Here is a 26,782-nt window from a genome sequence, read left to right as displayed (position 1 = left end):
TCTGTAAATTACAGCTTGAGATGAATAGTAAATTAATAGTTCCTGATAGCAATAAAACCAGAATACACGAGCTCTTTCCAAATACGTAGTTCTTTACTGCACGCTAAGGAGAAAATAATAGGTTACAATTCCGTAACACTTTATTATTAATAATAATCCATTTATATTGAAGTCACACCTAAAAGCTGCAACAAAATTAGTCCCTATTTTGCTGAGCTCTGTCCAAAGATATAATAAATTATATTCTCTGCTTTAAAGGCCTAAAAAGATCTTGGAGTGCTTAATCATATTGGAGGGTCAGTTTCTGCTTTTAGTTATATTAATGTAAATACGGTATAACTATTAAAGCAAAATTTGATGCAATGTGCATTAGTATCTTATTGGCAGAGCTGGGAGGGATTTCTACAATTACAATGGCCTAACACTGTATTACAAAACTTTCCTTCAGTTGCTTATATAAACCTGCCAAACGTTTAACTCTTTGGGTTGAAATTTTCCACAGTAGATGTCTGACTATGCCTGAAGGTTTTTAGAGTGTTTTCCATAGAAGTTACTCAGCTGTTTCCTGCATACCAGGAAAGAGAATAGAGTGGTTTCTTGCTACTGATGAAACTTGTACATCAGTTCTGTTTTGAAGCTTTAATACGTTCATGCTTTACTGAATGGTTTTACATATCAGCTGTGTTCAAAAAGGTACACTTCTTCCTAATTCGTAATGATAATTTTAAATAGGCATGAAATTTCTCTCTGTTTTACTCAGAGATGTGTTTGCGAAGGTAAACTAACTGATAGATTTTTTTAAAAGACTCTGAGGAAATGGTGCATATTAAACAGTAAGACAAAACTGATAGGAATCTTCTTTTTGTCTTTGAATGTAAAGTAATAAAAAAGTAACCTTTCCTAACATCATTGTTTAGATCTATGCTAGGAATGTAAATGAGGGGCAAATGTGCAAAAAGTGAAAACACAAGATACTGAAAGGACAGTCTAAATAGCTAGACTGTGTGATGATTTAAGTTATTATTGGACACTATGATAAAGGTAAATTTAAGTTATTATCGGACATTCAGTTTTCTTGGAAAATAATTGTAGAAATAATGATTGAAAATACACTGTTAAAATCGGGATGCAAATTTAAATAATTTTTTTTTTCTCCTACAAAAGATGTAATCAATTTTCCTTAATATTAGAGCACTTGCTGTGAGTTTTCTAGAACTATGTTATTGTAAATCTTAGTCTGTTGAACAGCTAATATTTGTATAAAAGTGATCTCAAATGTGCCACAATATCATGTTTTATTTTATTGTTAATGAACTCTGTAAGCAAAATTTCAGACTGCTTACATTATACAGTCTTTTGCACATTTTTTACGTATTCATATGCATCACCACTGTTTTTCTAGGTGAACTAATTTAAAGTTATTTATTCAATGTTAGAGAAGAATTAACATTTTAGTTCTAAACCTTTCATGAAGGATTGTTCTTTTAAAATAGCTGTCACCTCTTGTTTCTTCACATGCTGGTTACTCAATAGTCCTTACCTCACTGTAGCAGATGAGGTTGCTATAATTTGTGGAGAAAGCATATTTCTGTAGACCAATTAGAAATAACGAAGATTATAGAAATCGTGAATTATTCTGCCAGAGATTTTATGCATCACTGGTTTCTGGTGAAAGATAAATTTTCACTAGAAAATTAAGAAGAGACACCAAAGTGAGCAGTAAGTCCTCAGGTTTAACTTCAGTAGAGGTGAAAAAACAGCATTTAAGGAGTTTTACAAGGAAATATGGGAATGTGGAAGCCAGTGTTTGCATGACAGAGGAAGAATAAAGTGTGTAAAATGCACCTGCCTTTTATATACAGTCATAATAGTATAGATTTAGGATGGTTTGCATCTTCTGTTTTACATATGTGATATTCTTGTGGGTTTAACATTAACTCTGAATGTCTTTTGTTTCTTAACTTTGATTTTAACATGTTTGTAATATACAATGTATTTTTAATTAAATTATCAGCATACATTTTTACTCTTAGAAACACTATCATTTTTAGAATTTGACTCGCATTAGATAACTGTTCGTGTGCTTGTGTGGCATCTTTAATAGAGTGCTGCAAGGAGATTATGATTTTGAGTTATTAAAGTCATTATCACTTAATTTATCACTATAATGAGAGAAAAAAAAGACAATTTTAATCCCTGGTGTAATTCACATGAATATTTCATTCTCGATCATAATTGCAGAATTAGAAACATTGCAAAACACTGTGCTGTACGGATATATCTATACTACCTAAAAATAGGAGTTTGCTATACAGACTGCATTATGTGTTATACAGACACAATGAGTGATAGTCTGGATTTAAGAGAAGCTCCATGTTACCTTTCTCTGATAGATGCCTGCTAATTGGCATAAACTTCTGATTTGTAAATTTAGAACTACAAGAAGGATAAACCTTCCTTTCCTCAGTACAGCTCCATGAAACCTTGTGTCTTTGGGTTTTTTCCTGAAGAAGGGTGTGGTGGGTTGACCCCATTCAGCAACTAGGTCCCCGCCTAGTCACTCACTCACTACCTCCCCATGGATGGGGGAGAGAATCTGAAGAGCAAAAGTGAGAAAAACTCATGAGCTGTGATAAATAGTTTAGTGAGTGAAAGGAAAAGAAAGAAAAACCGAACAAGAGATCAAAGGCTATCACTTGATACCTCCCACCGTTAGACTGTTGCCCAGCCAGTCTCTGAGCAGTGTAGCTACTTTGGAAGTACCCCCGTTCTCAGTTTTACTGCTGAGCATGATGTTACAGGGTATGGGATATTGCTTTGGACGATTTCGGTCAGCTCTCCTTGCTGTGTCCCCTCTCAATCTCTTGCCTATCCCCAGCAACTCACTTGGTTGGCAGGTTGAGAAATGGAGAAAGCCTTGATGGTGTGCAAGCACTGTTTAGCAATAGCTAAAATATCAGTGTGTTATCCACACTGGTCACAAACCTAAAACACAGCACCATACTGGGTGCTATGAGGAAAACTCTGTCTGAGCTGTTTTGAACTTCCCGGCATTTTGAACTTCAGATTTAAAATAGTCTGCTTTATCTTGTCTATAGACTCATTGATGGTTTTTTTTTGGTTTGTTTCTCTGACTGATACAGAATGAGGCTTGTAAACAGCAATGTGCTGGATTGTAAAAGCTGTCTTTTAAAACATGTACAGCACATATAGGAAAAAAAGAGACCATAGAGGATAAGAACATTTTGAGAGAAGAAACATGAATGAATGTGGCTAGAAAAATAATGCTACAGGTTTCACTTATTAATGTGGAAATAACAAGGAAATAAGGAAGTATAATAAATGGTCGCGTGTGTACATATACAAAACTATGTTGTTATCTAGGTGCATTTGCTGATAAGCTACACATTTTAATCTTACATCATTTTAATGTACATTCTTGAGATCTACACACTTAGATAGTGACACATCTGGCAGTCTAGAAGTACCTTTTATTCAAAATTATTCTTCTAATGAAAAAATAAATATTTTTATTCTTTAACACTGTAGAATCCTTGTTCATATCCAACTCCTATTAGTTTTTTATTCTTGACTAATGACTGAAGGTTAAATACACTTTTCAGTTGCTTTCAGAAAAATCTAGAGTAATTCAGGTCATTATGAATGGCTGTATTTACATATGTCCCACATTGCTGGGACAAAGGCTTTAGGTGAGCCATATAACTCGGGAGAAGAGAAAATTTGGCCTTGCTGTAACTATTAGTATAAGGTCAACACCAAGTCTTCCTAGTAGTGCTTATGGGTAGACAGGGGTATGTCTGTCTGTCTGTGTCTTCTGTGCATGTCTCAGTGCTTTTTGCCAAATTCACATGACTAATTTTGGACACAAAAGTTGTCTGGATTTCTTTTTAGAAGGGGTCAATACTGTGTTGTTACAGGAATTCAGGGGAGTTAAACACCAGATGCCCACCTTTTGGAAATGAAATGTGCAGATTTGGGTCACAGTAGACCCGAGACTGTGCTCTACTCTAACGCCTAAGTCTGTAATGGTGGGAAAGGGTTATCTTACCAAGTTACTCCAGATTCTCAGTGATGCAGTAGACCCAGAATGTGGATCAAACTATGGGCTTCAGGGTTATTTCTGAGTGCTTTAAAAAAGTTTTCTGACTAAGGAAATGATAAAATTATTTTTAACAATTAACTATTTGTGTGAATTGTCTGTCATTTTTTATGTCTGAGGTAAGTAACAATATTGCAAAGTTTTAAGTGTTTGCATGAGTGCAGTACGCATGTTCATTCTGTCTGTGAACAAGTGGCCAGTCATTATTACATAATGATTTTCTGTACCGTGTCTAATGCTTTGGCACTACTTTTATTATGTCTGTAGGGTTAGTATAAATGAAGTACTGCAACAAATTCTTCCATTGTAACCTTGTCCAGATTTTCTTTTTTAAAATGTAAGGGAATACTTAAAAATGCTACCAGGGGGAATTTTTCATTTTGCATAATGAAGTCCCTACATGAATCCTAAGTGGAAGGTGTTTTACTAAACTAATCTTAAAAATTAAAAGGATGTAAGCAACTTTCAGTTCCTTTAATGTGAAACATTAAGAAGGATGTATGAAGAAAAAATAAAATCTTTATTTTAAGCTTGCTTTAACTTCTGATGTGTGTTAGGGACCTGTAATTCAGGCCTTAGTGAGGACAATTAAATCACACACACCCTCACCAATGTCTAAACATAGCTAGAAAAAGTAAAATATTAGTTTTGTTATCTATACAGAGAATGCTAATGCCTATAATTGGTCATTGCCTGACCCTTGTATTTTTCTGTCCTGATAACTTTGTCAGCCTGGAAACTAATTCTGTGTTTTTTTTGTGAAATCTTTCAGTGGTGTTATCAGGGAGAGTGCGTACCTTTTGGCACTTGGCCCCAGAGCATAGATGGGGGTTGGGGTCCATGGTCAATATGGGGAGAGTGCAGCAGGACCTGCGGGGGAGGAGTCTCCTCATCTATAAGACACTGTGACAGTCCAGCGTAAGTAGCTAAAGTAAGCTGGAGCCAACAAAAAGACACATTTGGAAATTATTCAAAACTGTGGTTTCACATGTTATCTGTAAAAATGTTTTGCTAGTTTGCCAACATTTGTCTTCAAAATAGCAGACAGAAACACTTAAACAGAAGTTCACTAGACATACTTTTAACATTTTTAATATATCTTATGTACTGTAAAGATAGTTGGATTTATATTTAGCCTTAGATAGATTTATGCCTTAAGACACATTACCTTTATTCCTTGTCTAGGATTTAACTGTTGCCAGTTACTTATTAAAAAAACAACACTGTGTTTCCAAGATTTTGCATACAACTGTACATATAAACCATAGTTAGTAATATTATGTTGCATACATTTATATGCTGTCATGGCTGACACTTATTTGTGACTTCCCACTGACTCTTAAAACAATCCAGCAACATCTCTTTGCCACCACTCCCTGTTGGTCCGTTTACTTTCTCTTAAGAGGGGCCAGATTCTCCACTACAGCTTGATTTGTTGTGTGTATCTGTACTGGTCCTGTCATCTGTTTGCTTTCTGATGTCCTGAGCACTGCTCCAGAGAAGGTCTGTCAGGTAAGTGCGGCTGTCTGTCACTAGTGCTTCTCAGATGAAGAATGCTTACTTATTTCCATTGCTGTTCGTTGCTGATTGAATCTGTTTTTTAATGTTGCTGCTTGCCCTGTTCTGGTTACATCATCACAGCTACAGGTCTTTGCAGAAAGATGGATTTATTGCTCTGTACTTTGTACTTTGTTCTTGTCATGCTATTTCCATCACAATTATTAGTTTTTAAGACCAGTTTTTAATTGAAAATGTTAAGCTTTTGTACTTCTCTCATGAAAATATATTCTGTGGCTTTTGTTACTCCTTTCTTATCTTCTCCTCTCTGTACTCTTAGGTTCTTTGTTGCTTGTACCCATGTTTTGCAAGCCAGGCTGTACATAAGCTTTTCACTGCATTCTGCAAGACAGACACCATAACATCACATTACTTTTCACCTTCTATCATTAGCAATAACTGTCAAATCTGACAAATAGCACTGCTTGTTGAATGGATTCAAAACCAAAAATTATCCATATGCATTGATAACACATCAGACTGTGTTACTGAAATAATAATAAAATAAATTCATTAATGTTTTTTCACAGTACTATGTAAAAATGCTAGTGAAGTATTTGTTTAGAGCACGAGTGATTTCCTAAGATTTCTTTTAACCATCTGTATGGGTTGGTATGTTCAAAGGTGGTTAAATTTTTGATGTTTAAGAGTACAGCAAGCAAATGCATTTGAAGGGTGGTATGTCTGCATGAGAAAAAAATTTTCTTTTATTCAAGGATAGTGTTACTTGGTTAAATATCTGTAATGTGAAAAAAAGTATTTTAGTTAATTAGAAATTATTTTATTTCTTGGTTATAAAACAAACGCCACCTTTTCCTTTCTGCTTTCAAGTTATGAGCCAAAGAGCTGATGACTGATTAATCTTCCATTTAAGTCAATGTTAATTCATTATTTGACCTCTGTGGAAGACAGATGAGGTTCTTAAACAGTTTGGGAATTTAAGAGCTGATGTCTTATTCACACTAATAGAAACCTGCTTGCTCAGGAGTTTCCTCAGATTTAGTACTGCTTAATTCAAATCAGAATCATATTCTTGAACTAGAAAATGCAGTCTTTGCTGGCTCCAATATTTAGCAGGCAGTGTTTCTTCATTTGGTTATGTTTTCAAGTGTAATATGAGAAGATTTTTTTTTTAAAAAAAGATTATCACAGGTTGTTTACACATTTCTCATTCCAGTTTTACAAAGCAAGCAAATAATTAAAACCAATGCCTTTTTAGTATGTTCAAAATATAATTAAACTTATTGCTTGGGATCTGTGCAGACTAGATGAATGCTATATTAGCAATGATTTTCAAGTATCCTGTATTGTTTTGTATCTGTTCCAATCAAGTCAGTGGTAAAATTCTTATTAAATAAAATATTTTAAAATCTCACCTTAAAAATTCCACGTACTTTTATTTATATATCTCTTGTATTTATACTAATAATGCATTAGTATATCTCATGAACTTGTGTTTGTACTAATACATATACTAATACATAAAACATCTTTTTCCAGGCCTTCAGGTGGAGGCAAATATTGTCTTGGAGAAAGGAAGCGGTATCGCTCCTGTAATACTGATGTAAGTAAATTTTGTTCCTCTGTAAACTTATAATCAGCTTGTCTGGTTTACATTTTAGCAGCAATGGATGCATTTTTTCCCAGTTCAGAAAAAGGTGAATTCTGCATTTTATTAGCAAACAGTCCTGTAGGGCACTTCCATAGTGCAGGCAGCCTCTGTGTTCTGCTAAATGTAAGGATACCTGTCTCAATGTGATGCTCAGCTAGTGTTTTCACATTAAGGCTGGAGTGAGGTCAACTTGAGCATCCATGTTAAAGGTGAACAAGGAGCATTGCACATCAGAGCAGAGGTCTGTCTAGTCCAGTGTCTTGTCTCCTAGCAGTGGCAAATAACAGGTGTTTAGGGAAAAATTATAAACTTGCGGCAGCCAAGGCATGATTTTTCCATGTATACACCTTACGAGTTTCCAGAAGCTGGGGTCTAAAGATTTCTTGAGCTCCCCATCGTATCTGTACCACATTAACTGCCACAAATGGAAGTATCCTCCATTAATCCGCTTTTAAACTCTCTTTTTATACCTTTATAACTTCCAGTGCTAATGTGTTACCAGTCCTCTTATACATTCTGTGGAAATGTATTTCTTTTGGTGTGTTTTAAACCTGCTGTTTTGCCATCAGATATCCGCTAGTTCTTGTATTACCAGAATGATAATGCAGTTTTATTTTAGAGCTCATCAAATAATGAACTACACTGACAGGATGGGACAGAGTATAAATTTATAAAATCAAATTATGAACCAAAAGTACAAATTCAAGTTAAAACTTGAACCAGAAAAAAGTACACACCAATAAAGAATTTCACCAGTAACTTCTCAAGTCAGTAGCACTACAAACATAAACAAGCTTTCATATTATTTTAGCTTCAAATTCATCTTAATTTTCTTCTCTAAATCAAGAAAGTTGATAACAATGGGAGATTGTGTGCCTAAAGGTGTTGTTTCACCTGTTTATCTTTTGATATATTTCAGGAAAAAATATGGTGGTTAATATGCTAACTCCTTGAAGAAAACTTGCGTTTATGATCATTACTAACATTAGTTCTGTAAACATGTCTGTGGAGGTTATTCTTATTATTAGGAAGTATTACAAATTTCCCAAAAAAAATATTTCCTACTGCTAATCACAGCTGCTCTGTTCACACACCCAAGAAGTGTGTTAGGCCTGTTGCTGACTGTGTTGTAAGAGAACCTGAAGCTGAGCTGCTTGTCCAGTAAGAGCTGGACAAGCTGAACTTTTCCAGTCAGACAACCTTCCAAATTACAGTGCACCATTCTGAAACTTCGACTATCTTATTTTTTCTGTAGATGTGTATGTTTGTGCTGTCTGTCTTTGTTCAGTTTTATTTGAATGAATCCGTCCTATCAGATGGTCTGCTGTAATTAATTTACCTTCCTCTTTATTTTCACTCAGATGGTCTTTTTGTAATTGGAAGACTTCATAAGCAAGAAATTATTTCATAGTTCCAGTTAACAAATGAAAATGTTGAGTAACGCTGAGTGTGTTTCTTATAGTTGACAGGAAAATCATCTATGAATTCACCACCTTATGTTTCCTTATTGAAATCTACCTGTTGAAATCTGTCATTCAACATTTAATAAATGTAATGTATGCTTTACTGAACTAGTACCAAGTTTATTTCTGTTTTTTTTCAGTTACGATGTTGTGTACTACTAAGCGCCTTATCAAAATATAAGCATGTTCCATTATCCTTCTAATTTAACCAAGAATTTTAGAAAGTTTTAGTTGATAAAACCTATTCTTATGCAAAATACTGATTCATATTATTATTTCTCTTTCTTTTAAACCTGTATCATTCAAGTCCCTGCCAGCTTTTCTGTTTATCTGGGATTGATGTCAGGCAAATTGTAACCTAGAATAATCCTTCTCAACCTTTTCACATTAGGACTGTTTCAGTTTGTACACACAGTATAAGATTTGTGAAAAAAATCACATTGGCACACTGGAGCCCTCCTCCTTTAAATCTTTGAGGACTTGCAATGTTATTGTTAGGCATGCTTATTTAAAATGTTTATCTCCAGTAGATAATATTTAGCATCTGCCACAGTAACTAGTATACAAAAAAGTTTACATAATATGTAATCCTACACCATCACAAATGTAAAGCAGTTTTTAATGCTTTTTTATTATTAACATTTGTGCTGTAGCTACCTAGTGATGCTGTTGAAATGTTGCTAGGATTTGGTTTATCTTGTATTTTATTTCTTTAATTTCTTATTGCCAAATACTTTTCAGACAGTTTTCTTCTTAGTTGGTATTGCTTCTCTTATTTGTTTATTACTAAGAGGAAGCTTATAGGTCACAGAAGGAACGTCTAGAAGCTGAGGACTCCATTCAGGCTATTTCCTGGCTCTAAGGCAAAAATAACTGTCATTAAACCATTCTTAACTGATGGTTAGGCAGCTGACCTGTTTTGAAATACCTCCAGTCCGGGAGATAACATTTGGATTCTTCAATATCCTTATAATCAGGACGTTTCATGAAATACAGTATATGCTTTCCCATCCTTTAAGACCCTAACTTATTCTTTGCCCAGTAAGAAGATAGCTGATAATATTCTCTTTATGGGAGTCTTTCCTATGTTTGCAGACTTTTCTCATGTGTCGTCTTAGTCTTCTTTACACTAGGCAGTCTCTGTGTTAATAGCCTTTAGGATCCCAGTAGCACACATCTTGAGGCATGGTACCCAAACCTCAGCACAGGATTCTAGCTGAGGCTTGTCGGAGATAAATATAACTTCAAACTTCGTCTGTCATTTTAGTGATGGGATTCCATTTATTCATTTCCGTATTGTGTTAATTTTTCTTACAGGACTGAAAATATTTATTTAGTCTGTACTGATCCATGATGCCCAAATCCATTTCTTAAGAGCTACTGTTTAGGAAGTCATTCCTCAGCTTGTGCTTGCACAGCTGATCCTCCTCAAGTGTAGTAATTCACATCCATTGCTTTATATCAAACCACTGCTCCAGTTTATCAAAATCTCAAAATTAGAGTCCTCTATTCCAAAATGTTCATCTCCTACCTATACTCAGACTTCAATCAATAATTTAAACAAGAGATTGGAAAGGAAACTTCGCCTTTAACTGTCTAGGTTATAAAAACAAATCTTGAACAATTGCAGACTTGGACCAGGCAAATTGGAATTGCCATTCGTACAGTTTGACTATGAATCCTTTGAGCATATTTTTTGAGTATGGTTTTCCAGTGCATAAACATACTGGTACTTACAGAATTTTACATTTACTGCCTTAATCATTTTGATGATTGTAGTCTATTTCTTTTACAGTAATATTTTAGGGTTCCACATAACTAAGAATTGCTGAGACTAGTAGAAACTGTTTCAAGATTTATGATAGTCTTTACTGCTTGACATTTTTAATGGAATGATACGTTTGATTAATGTAAACATTAAGAACATGCAAACCTGTCATTGTTTTTATGAAAAATGTGTTGTTTGTACATCTTTTATGTTGAAGTTAATTTTGCAGTGTCAACATTAATTGCCCATCTGTAACTTTCAACATAGCACTCCCTAAAGCTCCTACTATTCATAAACCAAAAAAACCCTCATTTTGACTTCATTTTTCTTTCAGAGATGAGTTAGTTCTATTGCCTTTCTTTTGACCAATTTAATTCTTTGGAAACAGTGCACACACTCCTACTAGGCTTATTTCTCATAAGATACTTCCAAAGCCATATATGACTTCTTAATTCAAAAGGCATCTCCTAATGGAAACACTGAGATCAGCAGAAGAAAATATTAGGTAATGAGTTATGGAAACAAAAGGGTGGTAGAAAGAACACACTCATCAGAAACTTATTTTCTATTACCTACCACACTATAACAAAAATACATGTATTTTTCCAGCCAAAGTATTTTTAGTTTTAAAAATTTTTTAAAAAAATACAAAATGCTAATAGAATTGCAAGGCACATAATTACCAGTTAAAGCAACGCACTGTCTAATTTAGAATATGTATGGGATGTGAAGTGATACACATTTAAAATTGTAAAAGTCTCATTTTTTATATATGATAAATATATTTTGCTTATAAGTTTTGTGAGTGGCTTATCTATATAAAAGTATGTGTATATACATACACTGAAAAAATTACTGTTCTTCAGTCTTTTAATAAGACTGTGGGCAAGTGGTTTTTGTTGGTTCCTTCCATTATGCATACATTTGCAGATACTGTTTCTTGCTTTTATAATTTTAATATTTTCAAACCTATTTTTTCTAGAATGCATTCATGTGAGGAGCTATGTCTTGGAACAGTATCTTGAGTTTCAGCTGTCACCCTTCTGGCTAAGTTTCTCATATTCTGTGAGGTGTAGTATAGCTGTCTATTAATAGGAAACATAATGAGTTCAGTTACTGAACTCTGCCCGTCTTTAAGCTCCAAGGTAAACAGATTTTTGTGAGATAAAATGTTTGATGTCATGTCAGTGTTGGTTCAGTGATTTGTTAACACTCTTTCATTGTTTTATTTTTGCTTCAGTCTTAACAATTTTTATGTTCTCGTTAAAGTCAATGCTTTTTTAAACTCAGAATTTTAATTATTTCATCATCTTCTTGGGACCTACTTTAGACTTGATTTTAAGTTCTTGCACATTTGTTATATTCCTGTCTTGTGATTTGCAGTCTCCTAAAAGAGCATTTGGAAACACAAGCAGCCTGTGCTTGACAAGAGTTATCTGTGTACTGTAACTGCATGAAAAAAATTAAATCTCTTGCTCTATAAAGAGAAGAAGTTATTGCACATTTACTTTGGGAAAAGAGTATGTTTTTGGCAAAAGCATGATCTAGACAAGATGGCCCAGCACCCTGTCCAGCCAGATCTTGAAAGTGTCCATTGTTGGGGAGTCCACCACTTCCCTGGAGAGATTATTCCAATGGCTGATTGTTTTCATTATGAAAAATTCTCCTCTTGTGTCCAGTAGGAATCTCCCCAGGAGTAAGTTGTACCCATTACCCTTGTCTTTTCCATGTGAGTCCCTGCGAAAAGGGAGTCTCTATCTTCTTTGTAGTGACTCTTTAAATAGTGAAACATAGTGATGATGTCTCCTCTGAGCCTTCTTTTCTCAAGGATGAACAACCCCAATCCTCTCAGCCTTTCCTCACATGACAATCATTTGATCATGGTTGTGGCCCTTCTGTGGAGTATCTCCGGCCTGTTCACTTTTTTTTTTTGTATGGCAGGGACCAGAACTCAACACAGTATTCCAAATGTGGCCTGACAAGTGCTGAGTAGAGTGAGATAATGACTTATCTCAGCTGGGTGTTGCCCTTGTTGACGTAACCCAGCATACTGTTGGCTTTCTTTGCCACAGCAGCACACCGTTCACTCGTGTTGAGCTTGTTGTCCACCAGGACGCCAGGTCCCTTTCCAGAGAGCTGCTCTCCAGCCAGGTAGATCCTAGTCTGAGCTGCACTCCTGGATTATGTTTTCCCAGGTGCAAGACCTTACACTTGTCCTTGTTGAAATTCATAAGGTTCATAATGTTCTTGTTAGCCCACTCTTCCAGCCTATCCAGGTCTTCCTGCAGGGTGGCTGTCCCTTCGGAAGTGTCCACTTCCCCGCTCAGTTTGGTATCATCATCAGGGTACGCTTGATCCCATCATGCAGGTCATCACTTAGAAGATGTTAAACAGCACTGGGCCCAAGATCGATCCCTGAGGTACCCCACTTGTGACAGGTTGCCAGTTTGAGAAGGAGCTGTTTCCCACCACCCTCTGGGTGCGGCCTGTCAGCCAGTTCCCCACCACTGCACAGACCACTTGGCTAGACATAATGCATCAGTTTCTCTAGGAGGAAGGAGGCTGTGGGGAACTGTACCAAAAGCCTTGGAGAAATCCAGGGAGGCATTGCCCACTGCTCGCCCTACATCAGCCGAGCAGGTTACTTGGTCATAGGTGATCAGGATTGTCAAGCATGATTTTGAATGCATTTCTTGAGGTCATAGCGTCTGGTTTTACTTTCTCTCAGTTACTGGTGAGATACTAAAAAAGATAAGAAAATTATGCAAGAACAACAACTATGTTTCAGATTACAGAATGTTGCAGATTTATGGTTATTGTTTGCTAACTACAGTCTTCAGACGGACTGCCTGAAAGTTTTACTGAATCCACTTGTAAGCTGGATTCAAACTAATGATTTGGACAAGGAGCAAGATCTTGAGATGAGGGCTAGCATGTGTCAGTATTCACTGAGAGGACTTAGCCACCAAAATGGAAACTTACTTTATTGCAGAGATCACCAAATCTGCCTAGGGACTGATGGATTTGCATTTTTAGAGCCAAAGACACCATGTTATGTAAAAGCTTTGATACGTTAGTATATTTGTGAAATTAATTTAGCAGTACTTGCAGTATAGGAAACCAGGATTTAATCTGCAGGGCCACCAAAATCAGATAAAATGTAAACAAAGCAGGAACATTGTATGAGGGGCTTTGCTCCCACAGTTCCTTTAGCTGCCCCAAGGTATTCCCAGCTTTGTCTGCTGTTCTTGTCAGCAGCGAGTTTGAAGACTACGCGTACTTATGTGTGGCTGTTTTTCTGTCTGGCTGCCAGAGCTGTGTTCAAGAAGAAAAGGTGATACAAACAGTGAATTTAGCACTTTAAATTGTGACAAAAACTGAATTGATACTTAATAGGGTAAAAGAAAGATTTTTCTCTTTTCACAAGGGGACCTGTGGACATCACCTTGTACAGCCCATGCAGCTCAAACCTGGAACAGGTTGCTCAGGACTGTGTCCACATGGCTTTTGAATATCTCCAAGGAGGCAGGTTTCATTACCATTTTGGGCAACCTGTACAAATGCTCAGTCACCCTCACAGTAAAATGTTCCATGATGTTCAAGAGGAACCTGTGTTTCCATCTGTGCCCATTGCTTCTGGTCCCATCACTGGGCACTGCTGGAAAGAGCCTTACTCCATCCTCTTTACATCCTCCTTCCAAATATTTGTACATATCTATAAGACACACACCCCCCATGAGCCTTCTCTTCTCCTGGCTGAACAGTCCCAGCTCTCAGCCTTTCCTCCTATGAAAGATGCTCCAGGCCCTTCGTGGCTCTTTGTTGGACTCTCTCCACTATGTCTCTTGTGCTGAGGAGCCCAGAACTGAACATAGTATTGCAGGTGTGACCTCGCCAGTGCTGAGCAGAGAGTAAGGGTCACCTCCCTGGACTTGCTGTTTGACATTCCTTTGCGGCCCATGATGCCATTATTAGTCTTCTTTGTCACAAGAACACATGGCTTTTTATCCACTAGAGCCCCTGGCGCCTTTTCTGCAAAGCTCCTTTCCAGCTGGTTGACCCCTAGCATGTGTTGGGGCATGGGGTTGTTCCTCCTCAGGTGCAGGACTTTGCACTTCTTGTTGAACTTCATAAGGTTCCTGTGGACTCATTTTTCCAGCCTTTCAATGTCTGTCTGGATGGCAGCACAACTCTCTGACATATCAACCACTCCTCCCTGGTTTGTGTTATCAGCAAACTTGTTGAGGGTATACTCTTTCTCATTATCCAGATTGATTATAAAGTGATATTGCCTCAAAATACATCCAAGATTACCATCAAACAAGAGTAGTAAGACTTCATGTCAAGGATCAGATTGTGAGCATTTTTTTAGGAGTATAAATATGGTCATCCTGATCCTTCTTTACTAATCTTCATATTTGAGTGTTTTGTACTAGTATAACTATTTAGGAAAAGGATTTCACTGGGGGGAATGATTTAATTAACTTGTAAGGGGAACTTAGTGCAGTTAAAATACCAGCCGTGTAAATTAGTACTTAAGCAAGTTGGACTGAAGTGAGTGCAGTGACCAGTATCAGAGAGATTTGGACTCAGGCTTTGAGATGGGTAAAGACTGATCCTTCTACTGCTTGGAGAATATGATGCAAAGAGGCAAATTTAATTTGTGTTGTTATTTTTAAAAGTTTCTAAAATTCTTACTATTTTATTTATATAGTTATTTTTTATGTTCACTGTTACCATCTGAAGGATTATTGAGCTAAAGTAAACTACCTTTTTTTTTCCCACCAGTAAATATATTATTTTAAAAAATGTATTTTTAATTAAAAGGAGATAATGGAGTGATTTATAGAGAAACAGTAAAATTGAAGTACTGTCTGATGTCCACTAATTTATATCACAACAGCTTCAAAGCTAGAGGAAAATTTTCTAGTTTCTGAACCATATTGCAGTGGGCTGACTGTTGTAAGTGCTTGATTAATCTATACTGAGAATCATAATTATTATGTTAATATTTGCATTGAGCAGTACATTTTACCATCATGTTTATAGAGACCCTTTGACTTGAATGCATTTCAGATTCCTGAACAGTGCTAACTGGCTTATATACATAGGAAGACAAGCAAAACTGCCATAAAATGGACTCCTCTGTGGCTTGTAAAATAATAATATTTATTAACACCTCTGATTTCTGTCAAACAAATTATTTTCTCTTCCGGTCTAAAATTATTTTAATCCTTATTTCAAATACTTTATCTGATGAAACTTGTAATTTCAGCAGGTACTTATACGCTGATAACTGCTTAATATGCTATCTAAATTCTGGGTGTATTCAAGGTTAATTTTAATTAGTATGTTGAACCTGCTGATGAAAAATGTGAGAAATAGCAAAGATTCTTTCTATAGTTCTTTGAGATGAGTTTCACTTACATCTACCCTTATTCCAAGTAAAAATGATTCTTCATAGTTTTGTAATTGGTAATGCAAAGAAATGAAAATTTAAATGAAAGTTTTTATTTCTTCATGCTTGGAGACTGGTAAAAATCAGAGCCAGACATGCTATCCTCATTCTCAGCCTAAACACAATGCTTTTGTCAAGGCTATGAGTAAGCAGAGATTATACAGCTCTCTAGAAAGTTTTTGATTTTTTTTCTTGATGTTTTAATAACATATCTCAGTACAGCTGCTTAGTACAGTATAACTGAACCTACAGCTCTTACCATAATTATTTTGAAAAAATTTTTTCAGCTGTTTCTAATGTGTATTTATAAGGAGGTAGCTGATGGATTGATTATGAAACATAGTTTGATGTGATTCTGATTGTCCAATTTTATGGAAACTGTTAAATAACACTTACCTTTGTTTAAATTACTTCTGTTACTTCGTGTCAGCCTAAGATTTTGCAAAACAGGCACTGTAACTGTAACAATAAATCAAGTTTCAGAATCAGAGCCACAAGATAAAGCAGGGAACCACCTCCTAGTCTGTTGCATGATTATGTCTGCAATGTAAGCATATAAGCATTTCCTTTTATACTGCTATTTGGAAGAAATTAACCTTTTCTTGTCTTTATTATTTTAGCCATGTCCTACAGGGGCCCGTGATTTTCGAGAAAAACAATGTGCGGATTTTGACAATATGCCTTTTCGGGGAAAGTATTATAACTGGAAACCCTACACTGGAGGTAATGTGAAGTCTTCAGAATTATATACATGTTATATAAAGAGTGATGTTTGTAAACAGAATGTTTTTATTAAAATATAATGAGCTTATGTTGCTAAGCTTGTACTTTTTGTCAGTTGCTGAAAATGTTGCAGAAGAGCCATCTCTGTTCTGGTAGAGCTTTGTTTTACCCTGAAGGGGAGGGAACACTGGAACACTGTTGTAGGGACTCAACTTTAAAAATATAGCACCCTTCTTCATCTGCAGTTGCAATAGAATTAGAGATTCCATAGGTGATCTCTTAAGTACCTTTCATGCTACAGTGAGGAGTTCAAATAAAAAAATCTTACACTAAGTTTTTTCTTTCTTTAAGGTCAAAATATTAGGAAAAGGAGAAAGAGGAAAAGCATTTATAAGAGTCTCTAAGGACTACTTCCATAATTGAATTATAAATAATTGCACTGTGCAAAAAAAGGGTATTTTGCAGCAGGGAAGAGGATTGTAATTTCATTTTGAGACAGTTTAATCAAGTTCAATTATGTTTGTCATTCAAATTTTGCCCTTTATTAATTTTCTTTTCATGTTCTAAACCCTGAGTAAGTCCATGTTCCCCTTTGTGTTTCCGTATTTTATTGTCCTGAATGGTTTTACTCTCAATTTTTTAGATGGAAAGCCTAAAAAGGGTCATTCTGATCAGGTGGTCTGAGCTGTAGTGTAATTCAGTAGGACTAAATTCCTAATTGAAATAGTCTAATCTTGGTTTTGAAATTTACCCTGATATCCTTCTAGCACTACATTCTTTTGTTAATTTTTGTTCTTAGATGGTGAAGGGGTATCCTTATTGTTTTAAATAGTTCAATAATCTTTAGGGTTGTATTAACATAATGGAATCATTATGGAGCCAGCCAACCTTGCCATATCTTACTATGTGAAATAATCTTTTTTGCAAGAAAGAAGAGTCAAGTAGAGAGAAATAAAGGGAAGTTAAGCAAAGTGTATACATTATATGTGTCAGGTATGAGATAAGATTATATATTTCAGATTTGTTTATGTATATATATTTTTAACTAATTGTTAACTTAAGATTTCTGTTGTGTTGTGGTTTTTTTTTTCATTTGTTTTTATTGGCCAGGTGGGGTTAAACCATGTGCATTAAACTGCTTGGCTGAAGGTTATAATTTTTACACTGAACGTGCTCCTGCAGTTATAGATGGGACTCAGTGCAATGCTGATTCACTGGATATCTGTATCAATGGAGAATGCAAGGTTACAAATGTTTTATAAAGTACTTACGGATTACTTTTGTTGTGTCTACTATCTCCTACATTTAATTACAGTACTTGTTTGTTACTTATATGAAATGAGAGTGTTGACAGGTTAAGTTGTTAATGAAAGAGTAAGATTGAGAAAAAAAATTAAAAAGGTATTGCATAAATTAGACTCAAATCATTTGAATTTCAGTAGCTTCTCACAGACATTTATAGAATCCTTCATTTTGTCTTTTTTTTTCCTTGCTTTTTGGTTTGCGTTGAGAATCAGTGGGAAGGGCAACAGCAGAGGAGCAGTTTCCTTGCAGTGTTCCAAGGCCTGTTCCATCATTCCAATTAGAACACCACTCTGCCTGAAAAACAGTAAACGTGAACATATTAATCTGTTTCTCTCTAACTGGTTTATCATGCTGCAAACAGTTCTGCTGTTAATGTAATTAAAGCATAAAGTTGCCACTATTGCTCTGTAGTTCTAAGAAAAAGTGTATAATGATGCAAGTATTTAGTAAATTTGCTAGATTTAATAAAAATCCGATTATCTTATGAGGTTCTTATATAATGGCATTACATGAATTTGAATAGAATTGGAGGTCTGTGCCATATTTTTGGTTATATACATCCCACTGCTGCTTCAGTTTAGCAAAGTATTTAATTATGTACTTAAGACTAGATATCTGAACAGTGCTGGTGACTCTAAAAATTATTTGACTTCACTGAAACCACTAACATAACTAAAGCTTAACCCGATACTTAAGTTCTTTGCTAAATAGAGGACTGAAGATGTATGTCTTTTGAATGTCATTTGCTATGTATTAGTAAACTAGCAACAGCAAAAAAAAAGGCACAAGAAGTAACCTGTGGAATTATGGTGTACTTTATGTACTTTATACATAAAAAGATTTTAGAAGTTTTGAGAAAGCGTTTAAAATTAATAATCAGACTAAATCTTAAGTTGAGAATGAGATATGTAATAAAGTTGGGCCTTTGTCGTCTTGTTGAATCAGTCAAAATTTAAATGGTTAGAATAATACTATTTGACAATTATTTGAAGTATTTTAACTTCTCTTATGATCTATGTATTACCTGTTTACAAGATAGTAGATAATATTGCTAGACAGTAAGAAAAGTCATGTAGTTGCCTCCTTTGTTTATAAATCCTGGAAAAAATTGGCATGCTGTAATGTTAAATCTGTTTACAACCTACTTGTTCATTCTATCTCTTTTTTTCTTAAAAAAGAACCCAACTATCTCTGTTTTGTAATGGGGTTGAAACAATAAGTTATAGGGAGTTAGTTGTTGTTCACTGTACTTACATTTCTCAAGTAGATAATCAGAAATGTAATGTACTTCTAACAGTCAGGTATAGATACCTCTTTTCCAAAGGCTTTTGAACCCTATCTTAATATAGCACGTAAGTCAGCCTTTCATGAAGTTTCATTTTGCATTTATTCTTACAGTGAAGTCATTTACACTTTATATTCAAACTTATGAAAGTGATTTAAAGTTTTGCCTGGAGGATGTGGAAATATAGTCTATGAAGCTGTGAATGCCTTTGGGAATAATAATACTATTTATGCTGCATAAATGTTTAAGGAACAGACAGCAAATGTTTATCTTAACGAATCGGTATAGATGGAACATGGTTAGCTGCTGGAATAGTAAATAAGATCACTAATCATTTACTGATAACTGTAATAATTACATTGTAAAATGCTGTGAGATTCCTTCCTGAGAGTCACAGTAGAAATACAAAGTACTTATTCATTAAGATTTGGTAACAACCCAAAATATGGACTGTTCTCCTTTTTATTTTCTTCCTATGGTAAGTGAAAACCCACTTACGGTAACAGCTATCTAAAAAAGAAAGAAACACTTCAAAAGACCAAAAAATCTATTAATGTAGTGGTGAAAGACCATCATCCTGTTAAAATATTTGTTCTTATCTGTTCTCAGCATGTAGGTTGTGATAATATTTTGGGGTCTGATGCTAAGGAAGATAGATGCCGTGTTTGTGGAGGAGATGGGAGTACGTGTGAAGCCATTGAAGGTTTCTTCAATGATTCATTGCCCAGAGGAGGTATGCCCATATATGTCTATTCTGTTGCACAACACATTTAGCAAATAACAGTGCTGCACTGATTTCCAGCATGGCATTGCTACTGCTCATTCACTTTGAATACTTTTGTCTCAATGTTTCTTTTTTCTGTATTAGTTTGGATTTATGTCAAATACAATACGCTTCAATACTGAATACTTAGTTCTCATGGTTTTTAATGAATTTAAAAATAAGTGTAGATGGGGGTTTTTATTATCATTTAATTATGGCGGTATAATAAGAGTAATGTTATGTATGATTTTAATGTGTATGGTAGAAAATGATATTTAGTCATACATGAAATTTTAGAATAGAAGGAATCCAGAAATGTCTCTTAAGTCCATTTTACTAAGAATTCAGGAAATGTTCATGAGCAATTTGTTTAAAGCTTCGCTCTAAAAAGGACATTAGTGTTGTAATCAATGTCACCAGTTTTGGGCTCCTGAATACAGGAAGAAGATTGATTCACAGGTGTGAGTTGAGTTCAGTGAGGGACCACTAAGATTATTGGGGTCTGGAGCACTTGCCTCTCTCTGAGGAGAGGCTGAGAGTACTGGCCTTACTTAACCTGGAAAAGAGGAGGTTTGTGGGGACCTAGTGTGAGCCTTCCAATACCTATGGAAAAGACAGAGCCAGGCTCTTCATAGTAGTGGGTACTTGGTGGGAGAAGATACAATGGCTGTAAATTGAAACAAGACGTGCTGACCAAATGGAAGGAAAAACTTTTTCCCCAGGAGGGCAGTCCAGCTGTGGATCAGGTTACCCAGAAAGGTTGTACAGTATCTTTGGCATTGTTCACAACTCAGGAGGATAAAGCACTGAGTAAATTGGTCTGATCTCCTAGCTGACCTTGCAGGAAGTTGGACTAAATAACTGTCCTGAGGTCCTGTCCAACCTGAATTATTCTGTCATCCTAAGGTCATTTTGTATGTTAATTACTTGTGATACACTGTTGAAAGGACTTTATTAGCACTTTAAAAAAAGGAATTCCTGACTACCTGGTAAATTTTTGCTATCGCTTTCAAATTTTTGTATGAAATTTGAAGAATTTTCCTTTATATCACATGAAAGAAAATGTTCACCTACATTTGAATCCCATATCTCATACTAATTTTTAGTAGTGAATAGTTTATTAATGGTTAATTTAATGAGTAAAATTGATTATTGTAAACAACAACAAATAAAATTTACCTTTTGTCTTACAGGCTATATGGAAGTGATTCAAATTCCAAGAGGTTCTGTGCACATTGAAATAAGAGAAGTGGCAATGTCAAAGAACTACATTGGTAAGAGCATGGCTTAAATAGCAGACTGTTACTAAGTCAGAGTTTATGTTGCGATTTGAAGGTACATTTTCTGATTTGGCCAAACCATACACATAGTAGAAGCAGTAGATGGAATCGTTAGCTGCTAATATTAGGTTGTGATCAGACAGTTGAAGCAGTTGGTTAGGATGTATTCTCTTGAATGAAGCTAATTAAATACATCATGTGATTCCTCCTTGTCTGCTCAGTGCAAAATCAGTTCAACTTCACTATAGTTATAGTGTCAGACTTTAGTTGAAGTAGATGAGTAACACCGAAATGATCTACTGTCCCACTCTGAGGTAGTGTCTTCCATCTCAGAAGTCTCTGTTCTTGGGATATTATACCATTTTAAAACACAGTTTTATTCTTCGAATGATTATTCCTCAACTGCCATAGTTACTTAAATGCTAAATACCGTCTTCTTATTTTAAGGCAGTTTAACACGTGAGTTCCACAGTGTTGCTGTGTTGCAGGGACTAGATGCCATCCCTGGTTTGTAGATAAGGAAAATGAGGTGCATAAAAACTAAGTGCTTAATTGAGATCATTCAGAAAGCCCGTTGTAAAGCACAAAACAAATTTCCAGATTATTATTCCTTTCTTTAAAGACTGTGTTAAACTTGCTTTCTGTTTTATTTTTTTAAACTGATATGTACAAATCTGACTTCATCAAACTCAAGAGAACATGCAGTTGTCTATGTACCTTGATTTGCATAGCAGTCAGTTCACAGTCATGCAAGAAAACGCATTTCTTAGTTAAAAATAGATTAGAGAACTGATTAGTTGTACAGCAAACTATCAGTTAGTACAGCAAACTAAACACAACCAGAAGCTATTAGGCTGAACAGCAGCTGATGGGGCTACTTTAATCAGTCTGTACTCCATATAATTCTTTTATATATTTATATATATATAACACTATTATGTTGGAAAGGATTATGATGCTTGTGAGGTAAAAGGGCAATTATCCACCTAGGTACATTAATTCCTAAATTGATTATATTGATAGCGATGGTACCTTTGGATGCCTACTTTTCTTTCTGCCTGTCCCCACCCTTCTGTAATACAGCAGATCATCAATATTCCTCCATTCTGCAGGAATAACAATACCAGTACTCCAGCAATAGAGTGCTTATTATCCTTTCAGCATCACACTCCCTGTGGCCCCCCCCGCCCCATGTCAAAATATCCTGTGGTTGCTTGTGTATCCTATACTGGCATTTCAAACGGAGGTGGTGGGAGAGAGGCCTACAGTGCATCCTATCATGGTTGTTTTCTGATAAGAACTATTTTGTGGGCAGCTGAAAACCAGAATAAAGAAGATAACTCTTAGCTACTACAGTTAAGTTTGTTATTCCTCTATTTTATAAGGAGAGGAAATTCATCTGGAAAAGCATCTAGATTGGCACCATGTGTATAAAATGAATGAAATATATCAACTTTTTGGCTTAAATAAAAGACACAGGCATCTTCCTTGGTATTCAGTCTGGCCACAGATCTAAGAATGTAAAATGGTACGTAGACACTTGTGTTGGTTTAAGCCCTGCCGGGACCGGAGACCACGTTGCTGTTGTCCCTCCCCCACCCTCAGCCGGTCAGGCTGGCAGTGAGGCACAAACCCCGGGTTAAAATAAGAAGAAATTTAATACAACAGTGTGATAAACAATCTGAACAACAACAGTAGCAATGATAACAACAATAAACAGCAATAACAGTAAGCAAGACAAACGATATACAGAGAAATACCGCAAATGGTCATGGAACAAACCCGATGCTTGGGTCCCGCCACCAAAAAAGCCAAAAAGAAAGTAAAAAGTTTCCACCCCTGGTCCTGACGTATGAATAACCTGGCGGGAGATCTCTTCCCCCTCTCTCTCTGCTGAGGAAACTTAACATTATCCTAGTTGAACCAGGACAACACTTCTTTTATCTGCTTGTCACAGTTTCAAGGGGGTTCCTGAGTTACATGCTCTCTGCTCACTACCTTGCTTCATGCCATGAAAGCCTTAACTTCACAAATTGGGGATTCCTCTCCTTCACTAGCTTCTTTTGTTTCCACCTTCCAAAGATGCCATTATATCCTAATGAAGGATAATCTTACTAGGTCACATGGGCCATTTCATTTTGTGATGGGATGTTTGACTGTGTGTGTGAACCAGATCACTGTTTTAGGTTCACCAATTTCTGGGAAAAGGAAGGCTTCTAATTTGTCTGCTTTTTAAAAAGAGCTATACAAGCACAATGGTAGTTAAAAGTTACTTTATTATGTTAAAATGCATACATCAAGGGTATTTGTTTTATGGATATTTCTTTAGCGGCAGTGTCAACTTCACAGCTCTTTCGCTGTCTTTATGGAGCTCCTTCTGTTCTTACAGGACAGATGTTTGTGTGGCCACACCATGAACCAGATTAGAGAACTGATTCAGTTGAAAATAACCATTTACATGTAATTTTTTTTTATATGCACTGCTGCCAAATAACTGACAGGCTGAGAAATCAGTTTCTCCATTTGGAAGTATACAAAAAAAGGAAAAAATAAAGCTTTCTTCTGTAGCTGTCGCATTGGCTTCAAAGTTCTTCTTTGTTCATTTCAGTTAGCAAACTTTCAAACTAACTTGCAACAAACATCCCATGATTTCTTAAACTAAGATCCAGCTCTTTTGCAAGCCATGACCTGAAGTTGAGGCTGTAGTTGGACATTTGGCAATTCAATTAACTCAGTCACCACCAGTCCTCCCTCCCCCTGTCTCTGGCTGATCATTTCTGCACCAATATCGCTCCTAGTGTTGTGACAGCAAAATCACGTAATTAATTACTATAAACTGATCTGTCCAACAAATACAACCCAGCAACAACAGAATTGCCTGTTTTCAGAGCTGCTGAAAAAATGTGTCTAGTAAAGCTGTTGTCTTCCCTTAAATGACTTGTTCCAGAGTAACATCATCCCTTATATTCCCCTCCTGGAACAGGGAGTTATGTGCTAATTTCCTGTGGGCTTCCTGTGTTCTCAAGTTCTCATAAATGATTAGGACATTAATTGTTCCTTCTGTCTTATATGCTAATAGCATTATGCAACTGCGTCATCAGTGTCACGTAATTACATTATTGGAATGCTGTTCACAACTGTGTGGCATTCACCTATGTGTTACAACTGACATAAGGTAAATCTATTTACAGAACAGAAATTCATTTTTCTTTGACAGTCAGACAGGTGAAAAATGAACTGCTATGCTTCTGGATATACATTAGTTTAAGTGTATGTAGCATAGATACAACTGATAGCCTATAATTTCAGGATTATTAATTATGTAAACATGTATGAGAATGTTTGTTCTCTTGTGCTCATTTATATGTCTCATTTGTTATTCATATGTCTCAAATAATATAAATAAATAATTAACTTCATTATTTGCTCTCAGTAGATACTAGACATACTGACAAGAAAATGTTTGGGATTGAGTGGCATAGTAAGAGAGACTTTTAATATGTCTCAGTAGATTTGGGAAACCCTGCAACCTTCTTTTAATGAAACTAGATTTAGTAAAAGCAGGATGGATAGAAATTTTGGGTATGTGGAAATAGGACCACTGATAAAACAAAATACTGATGTTCAGCTGTAACACAGTTATTTCATATACCCACATAAAATCAATAGGAAAGCACAGTTCCTTTCTTTTGCTACAGTGCTGCTTGCAATTTGTCTTCTCACTTTTTCTACAATCTCCTTCTTGTACTACAAAATAATTATACACAATAAGGCATCTGAATTTGAGAATTCCAGATATGTGAATGTGTCAGAACTAGTTTCTTCACTCAAAGCACATGAGCATTTCCAGAGTAAATCCAGGGAAGTCAATGGAATAAGATTTGTGCTGTGGAAAGACATTTCTTTTCAGACCTTATGGTGCTGATAGAAATGGTTACTAATCCCTGCTGAATATGGCTGTCACCAGCAGAACATTACTGCCTCTCCAACTATCTCCTGCTCATATGAATGCCCTTTGATCTGTTTTAGAAAATTTGAGCGTCATTGAGACATTTTCCGTCACTGTTTAAGGTAAACCATCTGTCCGCACAGATGAAGTTGAAAATAAAACTTGATCATAAATTGTTTTATTCCTTATGATAGTGATGTGAGTTTATTCTCTATGTCGTAAAGTCAGTTATTTGTCTGAATAGAAAATTACATGGCTGTTTGATCATATATTTCCAACCATCATTTTGCATTTAGGAACATTTTTTGGTTAAAGTAAATGTGAATGCTGAATAACTTGCTAATGTTCACCTCAAGTCAAGAAGTCAATATCTAATTAACAGAATATTCACCTGAAGGTACAAAGTCAGTTTCATATTTAGAAACTTAACCTAATATTATTGATAAAATATCAAATATAAATCCCTGAATAATACATGCTTGTCCAGCCTAACTGATTGGTTAGCTAAGAAATTTATGTTTTATCTAAAATACTTTTATGGTTTAAGGCTTTGAATTAGGAATGATAATTTTTTTTATCTGATTAAATAGCTAGTATTTGGGGTTGTAGTGGAAATATCTTGGAATTATGCTTTAAGAAGGAAAAACACCCCAGTGGACAGAGGCAACAAAGCAAGAGCTGATTGGCAGCATACATCAGACTCAAAAGTTCCTTCTCTTTATAGAGATACCTATCCCATGCCCCAACTTCTTATTCCAACAATTAGATTGATAATTGATTATACGTTTGAGACTTCCATATATCTTAAGAACAGCGTGCTTTGCACACAGGTTCAGTTTTAAAGTCAAAGATATATTGCAAGTTGCATGTGGCATTTCATTTTGTTCCAGATAGCATCTGCATGTTGAAATCCGCAAAATATACCTGCACATTCAAGATTATTGCAGACGCACTATTGTCAAACTACATGAGGGATATTTTGACCAGGGCTAAAGAAAAGGCTTTATATTGCTTGAAAAAAAATAGTGATATTGAGCTGAAGCTCACATATTTTTAACAGATTAGTAGATTAATTTGCAATGGCTTCTCCATTATAAATGCTGCTTCCAATTTTTAGGTGGCTTGTATTTTTTTTTAAGCTTTAAAATCTGAAGAGGATGACTACTATATTAATGGTGCCTGGACTATTGACTGGCCAAGAAAGTTTGATGTTGCTGGAACAGCTTTCCATTACAAGAGGCCAACAGATGAACCAGAGTCTTTGGAAGCACTAGGCCCTACTTCAGAAAATCTCATAGTCATGGTAAAGTTATAATTAACATATTTCTGAAATTTGAAATACATATTTGTGTTCTGAGAAGAGACAAGGCCATGAATAAAATCAAAACAGGTTGTGTTTTCAGAGCATACAGCTTTCCTAGCTGGGACTTTGCATTTAGGTTTTAACATAGCTTTCTTACCTTTCAAAACGGACTGGCAAACATTGTGCTGAAACAGAG

The 26,782-nt window shown here is 35.6% G+C and overlaps 1 protein-coding gene across 2 annotated transcripts in view; it reads left to right on the top strand.

The window, feature by feature from the left end:
- Positions 1-26,782, top strand: part of ADAMTS6 (ADAM metallopeptidase with thrombospondin type 1 motif 6) — a 153,869-nt gene that overhangs the window by 93,502 nt on the left and 33,585 nt on the right. For both annotated transcript variants that reach the window (XM_074932526.1, XM_074932525.1), the window contains 7 exons: positions 4,893-5,038; positions 7,178-7,241; positions 16,599-16,701; positions 17,812-17,945; positions 19,901-20,024; positions 21,248-21,328; positions 26,423-26,586. In XM_074932526.1, the coding sequence (XP_074788627.1) occupies positions 4,893-5,038; positions 7,178-7,241; positions 16,599-16,701; positions 17,812-17,945; positions 19,901-20,024; positions 21,248-21,328; positions 26,423-26,586 (816 nt within the window). The remainder of the gene's footprint in view (positions 1-4,892; positions 5,039-7,177; positions 7,242-16,598; positions 16,702-17,811; positions 17,946-19,900; positions 20,025-21,247; positions 21,329-26,422; positions 26,587-26,782) is intronic.

Source organism: Athene noctua, chromosome Z, assembly GCF_965140245.1.
Source record: "Athene noctua chromosome Z, bAthNoc1.hap1.1, whole genome shotgun sequence".
NCBI classification, from domain to species: domain Eukaryota; kingdom Metazoa; phylum Chordata; class Aves; order Strigiformes; family Strigidae; genus Athene; species Athene noctua.
This window is presented reverse-complemented; position numbering and strand designations above follow the sequence as displayed.